This window comes from Tachypleus tridentatus, chromosome 2, assembly GCF_004210375.1.
Source record: "Tachypleus tridentatus isolate NWPU-2018 chromosome 2, ASM421037v1, whole genome shotgun sequence".
Lineage (NCBI taxonomy): Eukaryota > Metazoa > Arthropoda > Merostomata > Xiphosura > Limulidae > Tachypleus > Tachypleus tridentatus.
This window is the reverse complement of record NC_134826.1, coordinates 93,166,432-93,182,365: the sequence shown is the minus strand read 5'-3', so window position 1 is coordinate 93,182,365 and position 15,934 is coordinate 93,166,432. Positions and strand designations below refer to the sequence as shown.

The following is a 15,934-nucleotide window of genomic DNA, read 5'->3' as shown; positions in this document are numbered from 1 at the left end:
TTCTAGTAAGACTTTATATTTTATCTGTTATTTTCTATACCATACCTAAGTGGTATCTGCCAATTGATCAACTTCATAACTATCATAAAAAAACAAAGTATATACAAATTATGCTTTTTTCATGCTAGAATGACTACATATTATAACACAAAAATACTAATTTAGTCAAAGTAGCTTAAGTCTCACAACATATGTATATAAAGTTTTCTTATTGTATTCACCTTCCAGTCATGCCTAGCTAATATTATGTAACTTGCATTGATCCAGTGCATGTGCACATACGTTACCGTATCCAATAATATAAAACTGACCTTTAGTCTTCCCTCTTGTGGCTGTGTTTTAGTGGACTAGTATTTTGTAACATATAAACACATTTCAATTACTATACATTACATATGTATATAAATTATTGCTATTTAGAAATAAATTATTAAACTCGTTTTTCTTAAGATATATAACAATAAATAAAGAAGTAAACACACAATTATTTAAAATTTCATATGTGAAGAACATCAATCAAAATCTTTTAAGGTTATATAAACGGTTGAATAACCAAAAAATCATAAATAACTGTACTGATACCATGGAATTCTACTGTAATTTATTAAACTTAGTATCTAAGCTGTATTTGGGTTTAAAAAAATTATGAAACTTTGATCAGATAGAAAAACTTAACTAACCTTTTTGAAAGCTTGGTTCAAAAGAACATGGTAACATTTTAACAAATTAAAATGGCTGAGAAAATCACTAGGGGTATGTTTTAAGCTATTGATTTGTTATTCACATGTCGTATATTGAAGTACGTGAATATATGGGACCATTTCCAAATATTTAAAGAGGCGAACAGGGCCACTGTGTTTGATTCAGTAAATAAGCCATATCTCACCAAAATAAAAATATACAAGATTCTTATTTTATGTTATAACCTGTTAATATTGGTAATTCGAGTTCCTAATTTGTACAAAACTATGGAGTTAGTATTTTGACATCACAAATATCTAATTTAAAAAGTACTGCATTCAACATACCACGACTCACTAAAATCTATATGTAGGTGTTTTCCTTTAATATTTACTTTCAAATTAAGAAATTAACTCATGTATGATATTAAAGTTTGAATTATAATCCACAATTTGATTCTAAACTTATTGACACAAGTTCATAAAATAGTAGTTCAATAAAATTTTGAATGCAAGTCAACAAACATGATGACATGAACTTTGAACTGTGATCCACAACAAAAAGGTTAATATCACCACATAAGTAAATTGTTTATGTACCTAAACTCACTGCTATTTGACTAAATATGCAGTAAATTCAGTTAATGGACATTTTTACAGCTTGTGATATAAATGTTATATATTTTTAAAAAAATCATATATATGTTATGAAATAAATGATTTTTTTTAATTGAAGAAGCATTTCTACCACAGAATGTCTTTGAAAATGTTATTTCATTTAATACAATAGTGCTCTTGTGCAAAAGTTTTTCTCGCGAACAACAATTGTTCCTTTACTTACCAAATGAAGAAGACATGTGACATAGCACCTGGTCTGTTTTTACATCATAACGTGGTACTGGCTCACTGAGTGGTTTAGAGAAAGTACATAGATGGGGTGCAAACACTGGAAACCATTCTGGCTCGACAGCTGCAACAACTGAAGTGAAAGCAAAATTAAACTTGTTATAACAGAACTCACACACCAAACACACAAAATATAATGACAAAAACAATACATGGAAAACAAAATTTAAAAATTATTTTATGAATATATATATATGTTTATATCATAGAAGCTAAAATATTTTTGACAGCTTCTATATGTTTCATTAAAAATTATAATCTATTTCCAGTCAAGTTTGTACAAACCTCTCATAAAGAGCTTATCCGTTTCAAAAATTTCCTGATAAACAACATACTCAGGAGCCTCCTTATGTAACACAGATGACTGGTGGATGAAAACTGGTGTTTCAACTTCAATACTCTTAAAAAAACAAACACACACACACACACTAATCAAGGAAGTTGTAAATATCATAGCTTGAAAATCAAGAATTTCTGATGTAATTGATTCTTATAATATTTTAAACAATCTTTCAGTTTCCTAAAATACAATAAAACAATATCATATTCTGTTTTTACAATTATAGCAACAGACTCGTGAGCAGGAAAGTTAAATACAATAATAAATCTTGTAATGCAATAAATAACTTCAACAGTAAATTAACAAACAATTCGTAAGCATTTCATGATGATGAGAAACCCACTTGAAGTAAAACTGTATTTCTCAAGATGGCTGGTATGGGTATTAAAACTTTAATTAAAATAAAGTACAGAACAATGTGTCAACCTGAAGATGACCTAAGAAGGTTGAAACATTGTTCTGTACTTTATTTTAATTAAACTTTTAATACCCATACCAGACATCTTGAGCATACAAATTCATAAGCATAACAGGTCATTTTATTTTGGCAAACATACTACTTGTTTTTACTGCTATTCTCCAAGGGTGGTTCAAATTCAGCAGGTGTACAAAGTGTGTGTGTGCATGTACATATATAATATTACTATTTACTCATAAATGCTTAATTCTTAGTTATTTTTCTTAAAACATAGAAAAATAAATAGACATACAAAATATGGAATGTGCTCTTTCCATTGGTTATAAAAATGTACTTAAGAAAAGTATTCAGAAGTAGAGAAAAGTTTTCAAAAGAATATAGTGGGAAAAAGTATCTTAGTAGGTTTTCAAATATATTTATATCTCGAAAAACCAAAAAGGTGAGAAGGAATATTTTATGTTATACCTTGTAAACTTGTGAAATTTGTACAATATTTGTACAATAGTCATAATAAAACATAAATTGAGCAATAAGACATACATATGAAAATATATTTAACATTTTTCAAAAGTTTCTCTTAAATTAAGAAATTAATAAGATACATAATACTTGAACTGTAATTATAAACTACATTTTGATGCAAATTTTATTGACACATAATGTTAATGAAGTTGTTTAATTATATTTTGAAAACAACACTCCCAAAACATCATGACATGTCCTTTGACCTGTCCATAGTCAGAGGGATAATAGTATTTACAAATATCTGTATATAAATAATAGTAAAGAGAGTAATTATGATTTTAACAATTATTTAATAAGATTTCCAAATTATGATTTAAATGATCTTTCCACCCATATGACATTGTATGCATGGAATAAAAAGATTAAAGCATTTGCTATCTTGTTAACAACTAGTGCTATTACGCAACTGCCAGGGTTTCTTCCTTTGTCCCTCTTAGCACTGGCCCAACTTTTTCTCCCTTACTTCAGTCTTTTATACTCCATTTAAATGCCCTGATGATACTTGACTATCTCTACCCACATCAATGTGCCCTCTATCTTTGTAATATATATAAGCACCTCAATCAAATAATGTTATTAATTTTTTTGAGACTTTAGTGGGGAAGAAGGGAGAGAGAGAGGTAAGTATTAATGAAAATACATTTGTGATTTTTAAAAATGTTAACTTCCAAAACATACCCCCACTCAAGCTACTGCTATAATCTCACATCAGTAAGGTAAAGGGGTCAATGAGGGCATTATCCAAATAGAAATGAACTGCACAGATCATGGGTATACCAACAGAATATTCTGATTAAGAAGTTAGCACACAGGATCAAATAAAAAAGTTAAAAGGGTTTTTAAACAAAATCCAAAACAGTTCACTATTCTTCTTCAAGAGAATAAAAGGGTATGTTTAATGAGTGTGATGAAATATACAAGCATGGACGTCGACTTCCCATAAACTGGATATTAAATAAGGGTTGGACTTTAGAACTAGCCAAGCATAGCCCAGAGTTGTTGGTGTCAGGTTTAATTTGAGCCACAGAGATGTAAACAGTACATAAAAGACTTAAGTGTGATAACAGTCATAATAAATGTTAGTCAATGTTTATAAAGATAAAAATAAAGAGAAAAAAGAGATGGGAAACAGAGAAATTTATAATGTGACATAATACACAGGATATAATACCAATACAGAGAAATCAAAGCATGAATTTAGTTTTGAAAATCTTTTCAGAGACATGTGAAGGTCAACAATCCTAGGAGTGAAACTGATGCCATTTTACCATTACAGTACTTAACAGTGGTATCCAGTAAGCTTCTTTAATTTCCATTTCTTTTCTATATAAAATGTGTCTCTATACCCATCAGTTTAATGTCTTCAAAAGTGTGGTGTTTTGGCATGTTTACGTTCTTTGCAACTGGAAATTCTTTGTTTGTTTTGATTGCTGATTTGTGGATATTAAAATGCTCCCGTATAGATGTTTTCATTTGACCTTCATATTGGAAGTTGTATTTTTTGCAATGGTTTAAGTAAATAATGTTTCCTGTAAAGCAGGTAATTGTTTTAGTGATTTTGAACTGCTTTTGTTGTCTTTATTGGAAAATTTGTTTTCCACATGAACTTCAGGTTTCACATCAATTCCTACTGCAAGGATAAATTCTACCTGGTGTCAACTTAAAGAAGATTGGCTCAGATTGATGGAGTTTTGTATAACTCAGGTAATCTAAGGAAAAAGAATTCATCCAGTCTGTAATTATGAACACTTATCCTCACTACACAATCACGTGGATAAGGTAAATTGTAAATACTACTTGTCCAGAATTATGGGAAGAATGTGGAACATACTTTGCACAACCAAGGACCTAGGATAGGACCATCTGTGTTTGGAAATATGAGAGAAAATAAACCCTCTTCCGTGAAAAACAATCAATATTGATAAAAAAGAAGGTCCTTGCTCAACCTAAACAGAGAGCTGAATAAGAAAGTATGCACAATGATTGTTGAAAAGAGATAAGAAAAATACGTTGTAGGTCAAACTACCAATAAGTTAACTACAGATATATATATTTTAATGTATATTTACTATTGTCAATATAAAGTTTCAGGCAATGCCCTTCTTCTGATATTACCTTCTGAACAGTAAATCCATAAAAATGAAATCATTCTAAATTAATGTCACATGACAATGTAAGAAATGAATATGTATAACTATGCTTGTAAACACTTGAAGCAATAGGAAGTTGTGTATATACACACATACATACACAACTCTCCCTAGATATACACACTCATATAAACATGTCCTCATGCACACCCTCACATAATTATGTCTCTAAGATGTTCTCAGGTACATTCTGCTAATAATTCTACTGGTTTCTCCTATGAATAACTTTGCACAATATGAGCAAATAATAGAATATATGAAACATTCTGATGTGCAGTTACATTGATTCTTAATGTAAAAACTAGATTTAGAACATTGCAAGAATGTTCTAGAGTCAATGTAAGCACACTGCAGGATACAATGTGATATAATAAATTGTAACACAGATAAACCAGTGACCTAACATTTCTATTTGCATGACCATACCCTTCACCATTTGTACCAAGGAAGGTTCCTACAAACAAACATAACAGCAAATTACAAGAAAACAAAATAATTTTTGACCTAGGAACTTTTTACCCCAATGGGTTAAATGAAGTTTTTAGTTTCTTGTAATATTTCGTTTTAATTTTACCCACATTTAAATGGTTTTATACAGTTATTTTGTACAGCAGGTGTAAATACAAAACAGAATTCATCAAGTCTGTAACAACTGTTATACACTGTGAGACAAAAATATTGGAAGATCCATCCATCAGCTTGCACAATGTCTTCCAGCAGGCAATTCAGCCATGTTACATTGTCACTTGACCTTCAATTTAGATTGATATCTGAATAATGGCATTGCCAAAATGTTGTATTGACACTATTGTATATATATTAAAACATATGTATCTATGTAGTTAGCTGCTTGTTGGTCTGACTTACAACTTTTCTTTTTTACCACACAGACAGCTGAGCAGCAAATCTGAGTTAGTATTATACGTAGGCTTCCACGTAACCTGATGCATCTCCTAGACCAACTGGGAAAAAGACATCCAGAGACTCAGGTGAGAGATCCCCAACTTCATTCTCTTCTCTAAGGATGGAGGAAATTCACTCTTAACACTCTGGAGGAAAAGCCTCTCTCTACCACTGTGACTGTAAATCAGCAGAATCTGGGGAGGTAATGTGTGTTGGAAAGAATGTGAGAACAGTGCAATAGGTGAAGCAAATTCCCTATATTTTTGAAAGCAAATCAACCCTGATTTATTTAATCCAAGGATTGGCAGAGACAGGCAGGATCCTCTTATACTTTATTCGTGATAGTCAATGAATGGCAGTCCAGCATATTATAGTAATACCACTTGGTCAGTCTTATTTGAACACCTCACTTCCACAGAACCTGTGGCAACCTAGATAAAATATGTTGAATAATAGTGGTTGTTAGTGCAGAATTGGCTTGATAAAAGCACACCTGTGTGGAAAACACATGCCAGGGAGTGGGGTCCTGTGAAAATGGGGTAAAGTAAACTGAAAGGTAAAGTGGAGATAAGCATAGCAATGAAAATGCTCACCTCTCTATATAATCTAGCAGAAGTGGTTAAGCATGATGTCTTCTAGTAGGTAATTTAGCCAGGCTGCTAAGGGCATAGAAATCTGACAAAATTTATTAAATATGACTCTCAGAAAACTCCTTGCCTTCAAAAAAGAGCTTACAATAAGCAACATGGAGCAATTTCATATGTCACTCCGTCAATGTAACCAGGGATAAGTACTGGGAAACTGAATAATCCCAATGAATAAACAGTCATTGTATAGCATCTCTAAAGGCATTAGTGCAGATAACGTAACCTTCAAGACCTTAACTGGACATAACAAATGATAAAAATCTGATAGATCATAAAGGTGGGAAATAGTGATCAGATGAATTGGTAGAAAGGATCTATCCCTTTTCCTCTCTAACAGAGTTTTAGAAAATAGAACCAATCTAAGGATGTAGGTAAAATGATAAAGTGTCCTGAACACAATCAATGCAAACCACTCCAACTGGCATTATGTGTAGGTTAGCTGCAACAAAAAATAAATATTCAGGAAAACATGATACATAGTAAAAGAGACTAAGGTCACTACAGGTGCTCAGAAAGGGCATGGACCTAAATATACCAATTAGATAACTAGAATAGTTGTTGTACGAAGGACCCAAAGTGACTTGAGGATGCCAGAGAATCCTGGGGACTCAAAGAATTATTGTCTCAAGTACCAAACTGTAGTCAGTGAGGCTACACTATACAGGGTGACTATGGAAGATGCAAAACCATAGCTAAAGAGCCAGGGAAAAAACAAGAAGTTATAGGGGTCACTACTAATAAAAGTAAGTTCAACCTCCTTTCAATACACCATTGCTAATATGTGTGCCATTTTTGCTGATACAGGTACGACAGAAAGTGTTTGTACCCCTGCATCCCGAGTGGTTTTTTGCTCGTAACATAAAAAGTATCACGAGTAGGCTAAGAGAAGTATAGTATATTATAAATATTACACTAACACACATCAACGTAAATTGTTATGTAAATTAAACAACAAATAAATTGTTTATAACAAATAACCAAAAATAGGAGGAGCAGAAAGTGTTCGTACAGTTCAGAATGTGTGACAAAACTGATATTCTCTTTAAAATTTTGTTTAGTTTGGCAAATAAGCTACATTATACCATTCCAGAACTAGACACTGGGTTCATAATTATTGGAATTTAGCCAGCAAAAAATTTACTTCCAACAATTTAGCACCATCTCCATCATTATCTGCTTAGTCATCATGGCAAACAACAACTGTCCAGTGATTTAAAAAACCGAATTATTGTAAAATACAAGTCTCGTGTATCTCTTTCCTATATTGCTACATAACTTAATGTGCCAAAATCTACTGCTCAAAGCATAATTGCCAAGTTTAAGCTTACAGGATCAACTGCTTACCTCCCTCTTTCCAGATGTCCCACCAAAATTCCAGAGAGAACCAAGAGAAAGGTTCTCAGAGAAATAAGTAAGAACCCTCATTTAACATGTAATGACATACAGAAACTGGTAAGGGAAACTGGGGTTGAAGTAAGCACCTCTATAGTTACGAACATGTTATGCTCTTCTGGGTTCAAAGCATGCCGTCCTCGTAGAACTCCATATTTAAAGCCTGTTCATTTAGAAGCATGAATGAGGTATGCAAGAAATCATGCAGATAAACTCTTTACCTATTGGAAGAGTATTCTTTGGTCAGATGAGACTAAAATCTAGCTTTTCTGCCACAATGATGTTCTTTATATTTTCCGCAAGAAGGGGGAACAAAATCTTCCAAAGAACACCATCCCTACAGTTAACAGTTAAACATGGAGGTGGTTCAATCATACCTATGGGGTTCCTTTAGCTCTTCTGGTGTAGGCAGCTTTCACTGCATCAATGGAATCATGAAAAAAGAAGAGTACATTGATATATTAGTAACTTATATCAAGAATGATGCTCAGAACTTGCAGTTTGGGTGTCGTTGGATCTTCCAGCATGACAATGACCCTAAGCACACATTGAAATATATGCAATCCTGGTTGCAGAGGAACCACATAAGCATTCTGGAGTGGCCATCGCAGTCACTCGATCTCAATCCAATTGAAAACGTTTGGCATGAGTTGAAGACCAGGGTTCATCAGCGTCATTCAAAAATCTTGCTAGAGTTGGAGGCCTTTTGTAAAGAAGAATGGAAGAAAATACCAGTCAAGTATTGTCAAATGATCATGGAGAGCTATGAGGAGATATTGCGCCAAGTAACTCACCTGAAAGGCTACACAACTGACCATTAAAGTAGATGCACAAACACTTTCTGCCCCTCCTATGTTTAGTTATTTGTTTATAAACAATTTATTTGTCATTCAATTTACATAAAAATTATGTAGATGTGTGTTAGTATAATATTTATAATATAAAATAGTTTCATTATCCCAATCGTGATACTTTTTAAGTTATGAGGAAAAAACTACTCATGACGCAGGGGTACGAATACTTTCTGTTGTAACTGTAGATGTATATCACAAGATAAAGCAAAATCTAAGACAGATAACATATATAATGTTTAAGGACAAAACCAAAAAGAAAGAGCCCATACCATTCATGTATTTATCACATTTACTGCCTCCACAACATCCAAAGGCAACCCATTCCATAGGCATTCTTTATTTGAAAAATGCCAGAAAAAGTCTGAGACCAAGCCTGTACTGAAAGAGTTAAATAATCATAGATACTTTGATTTATGATTTGTTGGAAAATCATTTTTCTTGCATCTATTTTTACACAAGTAATCGCATGTCTTAAAAAGATCTTTTTACAAACCTGATAAGCATTTTTAAGTTTGATTTTGTCATCATCTTTTATATCTGTCATAGGTATTCGTCTAAAAGGAAAGAGAAAAACATTAAACAAATGTAAAATAACATAAAAAATTCAAAATTATGTACAAGAGACTGGTTTTTAAGTTATTGAAGAACACACTTTAAGACGTTTTAGTTTTCTCTTATTCAATTGCTTACATTAAACTATCCAAAGAAATATTTTATGTTACAGTGCTACGTGAAAACCACCACAAACCTTGCAATGTGATCTGTAAATCCTGTCAAAATAACCTGACGCAAGAGCTTTATCTGCAAAGGTGTTGGTGGTGTCATCTTTGGATCCACAAATAAATTAACATCAGGTATTACCAAGTTCACTGTCAGGGTAACAACATAAACTGTCAGTCTAAAAGAAGAGCTGTATGTACACATTTTAAAACCCATATGTAACTGACATTTCAGTTGAAAAATATATTAAAATCACTGTATTAGACAACTTATTTCTAACTTTAAAAAAAAAAGTTTCATAAATGATAGGTAAGACATTTTTTCAGCATTTAAAAGATGAAATAATTTATTAATTTAAGTCTAACTGGAATATGTATGCAATGGAATTAAACCAACGTGAAATTTTAATGTTTACTATTTTCATGATTTAAGAAGTGTACATATTTTATTAATAATTATGACACAATTTTAAAAAATTTAAAGGCACAGAAAATACATTATATGCTTTAATCTCTTTCACTATTTCTGATGTCACAACTTTGTATGTCAATACCACATATACAGTACACATAAAATACAAACTTAGCATGGCAGAATACAAATCAATTAAGTGTGACTATCAAACCTTATAATCAGTTACTTCTTAGCTATATTTAATTTACTAATAACAAGCCTAACTATAAACAGAATTTTAAACTTCAAGATAAAATAACACTTTTGCAACTTTTCAATGCAATATTTTTCTGTGGAACTTAAAATATCACTTCAAAATTTCAAATCATTTCAAATATTCTTTCATTGATATTAATTATTGTACAAGACACTGTAGTATTCTTTTTGTCACTGTCTATGCCTTCTATCACATTCAATGACCTGTAATGTTTGGTTCTAATCCTTACTAAAACTGTAAACCTCCACCCATTTTTCAAGTGTAGGACAAAGTTTGTGACTATAAAAATAAATATTAGACAAAAACAGTTTTAATTGTTCAAAACATCTATATACTGATTAAAATTCCACTTACAAAAAAATAAATCTTTCTAGTTTTCTTATCTTCACCATGACAAAGAACTATTTATTTTCTAACTTTTGTAATATTCTATTAATGTTTTTTATAAACAATACCCATTTCAACATAATGATCCTTGTGTCCCACTCCATGCTGATATACATTCATATTATTACAAATTAAGCTTAAAGCAGATTTTCTTATTCTAGTTGATCACCACATTCTTTATATACCTCGTGAGCTTAGAGATATTTTGGCGTACTTGACTTCTGACTTCACTGATACTTATTAATAGAAAACAGTTTACAATCATCTTTATTTTTGACACAAGGACTTTGTTCCTTCAAGTATGAAATGGATTTTGCAAATAATAGGAACAAATTTTAAATGATAAAATTATATAAAAGGAGTTCATAAACTGCTTACAATAACACTAACACACTGGCATAATCTTTTTTTCGAGGACAGAATGTGTTTTTGATAGAATACCTTCATACACATCCCAGTTTAAGTAACAGCCCCCCACCACTTTCAAAACCAAAGTTATGCCACTATACTGACAAATACATGATATTTAAATTTTTTTTTTTTTTTTGTGAAATATCATATGTGAGCAATTAGAAAGCTCAATTTTTGTTTTTCCTTACTTATCCATGAAAATACAGTACCACAGAAGTAACAATAACTTTTTTTGAAGAGTTGCTAAAGAAAATGTTGTAGTTGAAAAGCAACTTGGATGTTTCAAGATCCAAAACAATTTAAATTTATTTCTGTAATAACCAACTTTTTGTACAGTGGTTCTCAACATGATTATTTAACTTTTAAATTTCTCTATGAAATAACTATGAATAGAAGGCTTCTTTCTCACCTTCGTTAGTCAGTTGTGTTCTCAACTTTCGTATTTCAGTTACTGCCTTATAACGTAATCCATGCTGCTCACAGAACCATGGTGTGCAACCAACAAACTCAGCAGCACCAACAGCTTTCAGTAACACCATAATATCACCTAAAGCTAATGAATGACCCTGAAGGAACACACAATAAATTATGAACATTAGTTCCACTTTCTTATTAAAACAATTACATTTATAGAGCAAAGCTCACCTCCTTCACCCAACCATAACTGTTCATCAAACACAAAACAACTTTGGCAAAAAAAATCACTTCTCTCTTCTAAAAAAAAACCCTGTTGGTAAAATGTTTAATGCAAATGTTCTCTCAAGCTTTAAAATATTGTTTAACTTTCTTTCAAAGCATTTCTTATTTACATATTGAAAAATACATAAAGTTCAAAAGAACATAATATTTTTATTATAAAATTTGAGTTTACAAGTCTATTACCACAGCTAGAGAGCCTTGCCAAATTCCTCCTGAGTAGCTTAAAATATAGTAAATTATATATGCTGCAATTGACACTTGGTAGCTAAACAGGCTTACATATCTACACAGTTTATAATGTCAAGTTTTTATTAGAAAAATGTTAACCTCACAGGATAATGTGCCACCCTTAAAAATTTCACAATACAAAACCTTATAAAAGCAATGTTGTAGGCAGATCTCAGTATGCCAATACTTTGTCAGCCAGCCTGAATAACCTCACAAATGTTTAAAATATAAATTAAAAGAAATACATGTTATTTTTATATATTCTTACAATACAAAATTGTATAAATATGAACAGTTGAGAATATTCAAGAGAACTAAAATATGAAAAAATACAGCAAAGCAATGAATCAAAGTTAAGGCTTGTCATTTTGCTAAGAAAACTGATCTTGTACTAGTGACAACAGAATTGAGATTCAAATCAATCTTTAAAATCCTTTGAGATAAGAAACACATATTGAGCATGCTTGTTTTTCACAACATATAGAGGAATTTGTTTTTAACCAAAACCTTTCAAGCTCCTTCAAGTTACCATTGTCAGGCAAAAGACTAGTGATAAGTTCTTAAAACAGCTTGTGGTAAAATAAATTATCATTATGTGGTATAAAATAAGCTTGTTAAATCTGTGTCATATAACTAAAACTCCTCTCATATAAAGATGACACTGAATGAAAATTTAGTTACTTAAAATGGTTACAAAATATTTTGTTTTTATATCAACAACATGAATTCAAAACATAAGACTTCAAGACATATCTTTTAAATGTTATACAATTTACAGTCAAAGTCTGCTGATCTCACCTCACCAGCCCAAGTTCTCTTAATCTGGACCCACTGTTGATGTCTGTCTTTCAGCATCTGGTCCTGGAAAGTAGCAGAGTATTTTAGAAAGGCTAAGACTCAGCATATCTAACACACACTTTTTCAGTAACTCTTTCAGAAACAGTAATTAGTTCAGATAAAAAAAAAACTTGCAGTGAGTTGATACAGCTTGTAAGGAAACCAGTAAAACTTGCATTTGTATACATAAAAAAGCTCTATAGAAGAAATGTTAAAACTAATAATGTTGCAGTTACTGGCTTTATTAGGATTATTTTGTCTTACTTTTTATTAACTAAATATCAAATTATTTTACAATAAGAAAATTGGTTGCTGAATAAGTAGACATCTTTATTTTCCCAAAATTTTAGGATTCATGTTTATTTGTTTGGTAAGTGCCAATAAGTTATAAGTAATTTTCTAAAGTTACCATTTTCCTTGCCTGGAAAATGTATTTCTAATAGATACTTATCTCTACACACAGAATTAGCTAGAGTAACATCTTTCCTATTGAGTTTGTGTGATTTGCCCAAGAAATTTTAAGCTACCAGCTTTGGGAAAATTTACAATTAATTTTCTATTAATATCTTCTATGATGTTAATAAAGTGGGTACTATCCTTTTATAAGAGAGAAGAGTATACATAATACAGGAATTGACAAACACATAAAATGTATTCCCTGTACCCTCCCCTCTTACATAAAGGATACTATCCACTTTATTAATATCATAGAAGATATTAACACTGGCGAACAGTTACCACCAAATAGTCTTCTTTGTACGATAGAGGTTTCCTCCCTTTACATCAACATTCCACATGATGAAGGTTTAGAAGCTCTTAAGACCACATTAAACCATTCTAACCCATTAGAATCTCAAACAATAACCAATCTTGCCAGCCTAGTTTCAACTCTGAACAACTTCACATTTAATAACAAGCACTACATTCAGGTTAATGGTACTGCAGTGGTTACCAAAACTGCTCCCAGTTATGCTAACATTTTTATGAGTCATATTGAAAACCAACTTTTACAACTCAACCTTGTAAAGCTTCAAATATGGGAAGTATTACATAGATGACATATTTTTCATTTGGACAGCTGGGTGTAAATCACTTAAATAATTTACCACACATGCAAACTCTTTTTACAAAGCAATCAAGTTTAACTGCAATTACTCGCCTATCCAGATTAACTTTCTTGACGTCACATTTTTTCTAAAAAATGGAATTTTACACACTGACTTGTACAACAAATCTACAGACAGACAACAATACTTTCACTATAAAAGATGTCACCTCTCTCACACTAAATAAAACATTACCTACAGTCAAGTACAGAGAATAAAGAAAATATGCTCAGATGAAACAGACTACAGAAAATACCCTAAGGATCTAATACAAATCATATTATAAAGAGGATATAAAGATACCAAAATCAACAAGCAAACTGAGAAGGCTAACAACACTCAGTGGAAAAACATCCTAAATTAGAGTAATACTAAACTTTCAAATAGAATTCCTCTTATTATTATCTATCAGTTTAAACTTAGAAATGTTTCATGAATTCTGAAAAAACATTTTCATCTCCTAGAGCTTAACAATAGTCTTAAACAGATAAAAGATTATAAGTTCATAAAAACCACCAATTCATTTTATGACAAGCACAATCAAAGAAACTAAAATATATAAAGAAATCACTTTTGAAACAAAAAACACCATTTATCTTATACAGTGCAAACAATGCAATCACGTAACTCTTAGAGAATCTTTCAACAATCATAAATCTTCTATTAACACCAAAACAGATTTCCCCTGTTGCTCAACACTTTAACCAATCTGGTCATTCCATTGACAATGCTACTCTCATTGACACTGAAACAGGATTCAAAACTAAAGCAGATAAATAAATAAAAGAAGCTTATCAGATTGCTAATCTGAACACTGTTCAACCTTACACAATTAATACAGATCCTGGAATCAGTGATCTCTGTTCATTGGTTTCATTTCTGTCAGAAAAATAACTTTTTTTGTCATGAAATATGAAAGCTGAATTTCTACCTGTTTTTATAAATTGATTAGTATAACATATCTTCTTCAATTAGTCTCAATGTGTTACCTTTATTTTACTTAAACACCTAAGCAGTTTTAAATACACACGTACTTAGCAATTTCTAAATTCAAATATCCCTAACACCTGTTAACATACACTCGCCATTAGCTATGCTGTACCAGAAAATGAGATGCTTACAATAGTACCTAGAGAAATAAACATTTCCTGGAAAACTGGATGGCCTTCATGATGTCACTAAACTCTCCCTACATATATCACTCATTCGATTACATCATCATTCCTTGTCCCTGAAGAAGAATGGTCCACCTTTCAAAAGTGTTTGGGTTATAGAGTTTTTATTTCATTCCTATCAAGACTTCTTGGACTTATGTGTTTTTATAATGTCATGAAATTACATTAAATAATTTTTCATTTAATTCAATAATGCATCGAAGAACACAGAATAATAACACTTAAAATTAGAAAATGCACTGTAGCTATCATAATGTTTCTGCCTTTCTAATTTTGTGGAAGTGGGACTGGAAGTGACACAGGAAAATCTCTGTACATAGAACAATCTAATATATGTTATTAGATTAGATAAGCTTACCAATGTGTTTCCAGTGAGAATAAAGTTTGAACAGGAAGTGACACAGACCAATCTCTGTACAAAGAACAATCTAATATAGCATATTATTAGATTAAACTAACTTTTTTTACAGGTTATAAATAACGTAGCATAAAACATTAGAGAGAACTACTGGCAATTTGTGAAAGAGGGGATGTGAGAAGTGGACATGTCAAGTGGGTCTGATTTTCTAGTTTATGGCTCTGTAAACAAATAAGATTGAAAGCTATAGATATTATAAGTTTTGCTTGAAATAATAACTACCTTCCAGTACGTAAGTTACATTACATTTGATACTTCTAAACGTGTGGTAAATAAATTAGGGAAGAGGAAAGACAGGTTTTTTAAAAAAAATATTTCCTTATACAATTAAGAACTTGTAACTTAAGTAATATTAAAACGTGATTTATAAATCACCTTTCTATGCCAAGTTTATTCATATACATTGATAATAAAGATGGTTTTATTAAATTTTGAATGTAACTCTAAAAAGTCATAAGATGCACACTT

General features: G+C 31.2%; 1 protein-coding gene across 1 annotated transcript in view; it reads right to left on the bottom strand.

Moving 5' to 3' along the window:
- kz (putative ATP-dependent RNA helicase kurz) overlaps window positions 1-15,934 on the bottom strand; it is a 78,517-nt gene that overhangs the window by 10,345 nt on the left and 52,238 nt on the right. The window contains 6 exon segments of the mRNA XM_076489486.1: window positions 1,522-1,659; window positions 1,872-1,986; window positions 9,309-9,369; window positions 9,564-9,684; window positions 11,413-11,569; window positions 12,729-12,791. Coding sequence (XP_076345601.1) covers window positions 1,522-1,659; window positions 1,872-1,986; window positions 9,309-9,369; window positions 9,564-9,684; window positions 11,413-11,569; window positions 12,729-12,791 — 655 coding nt within the window.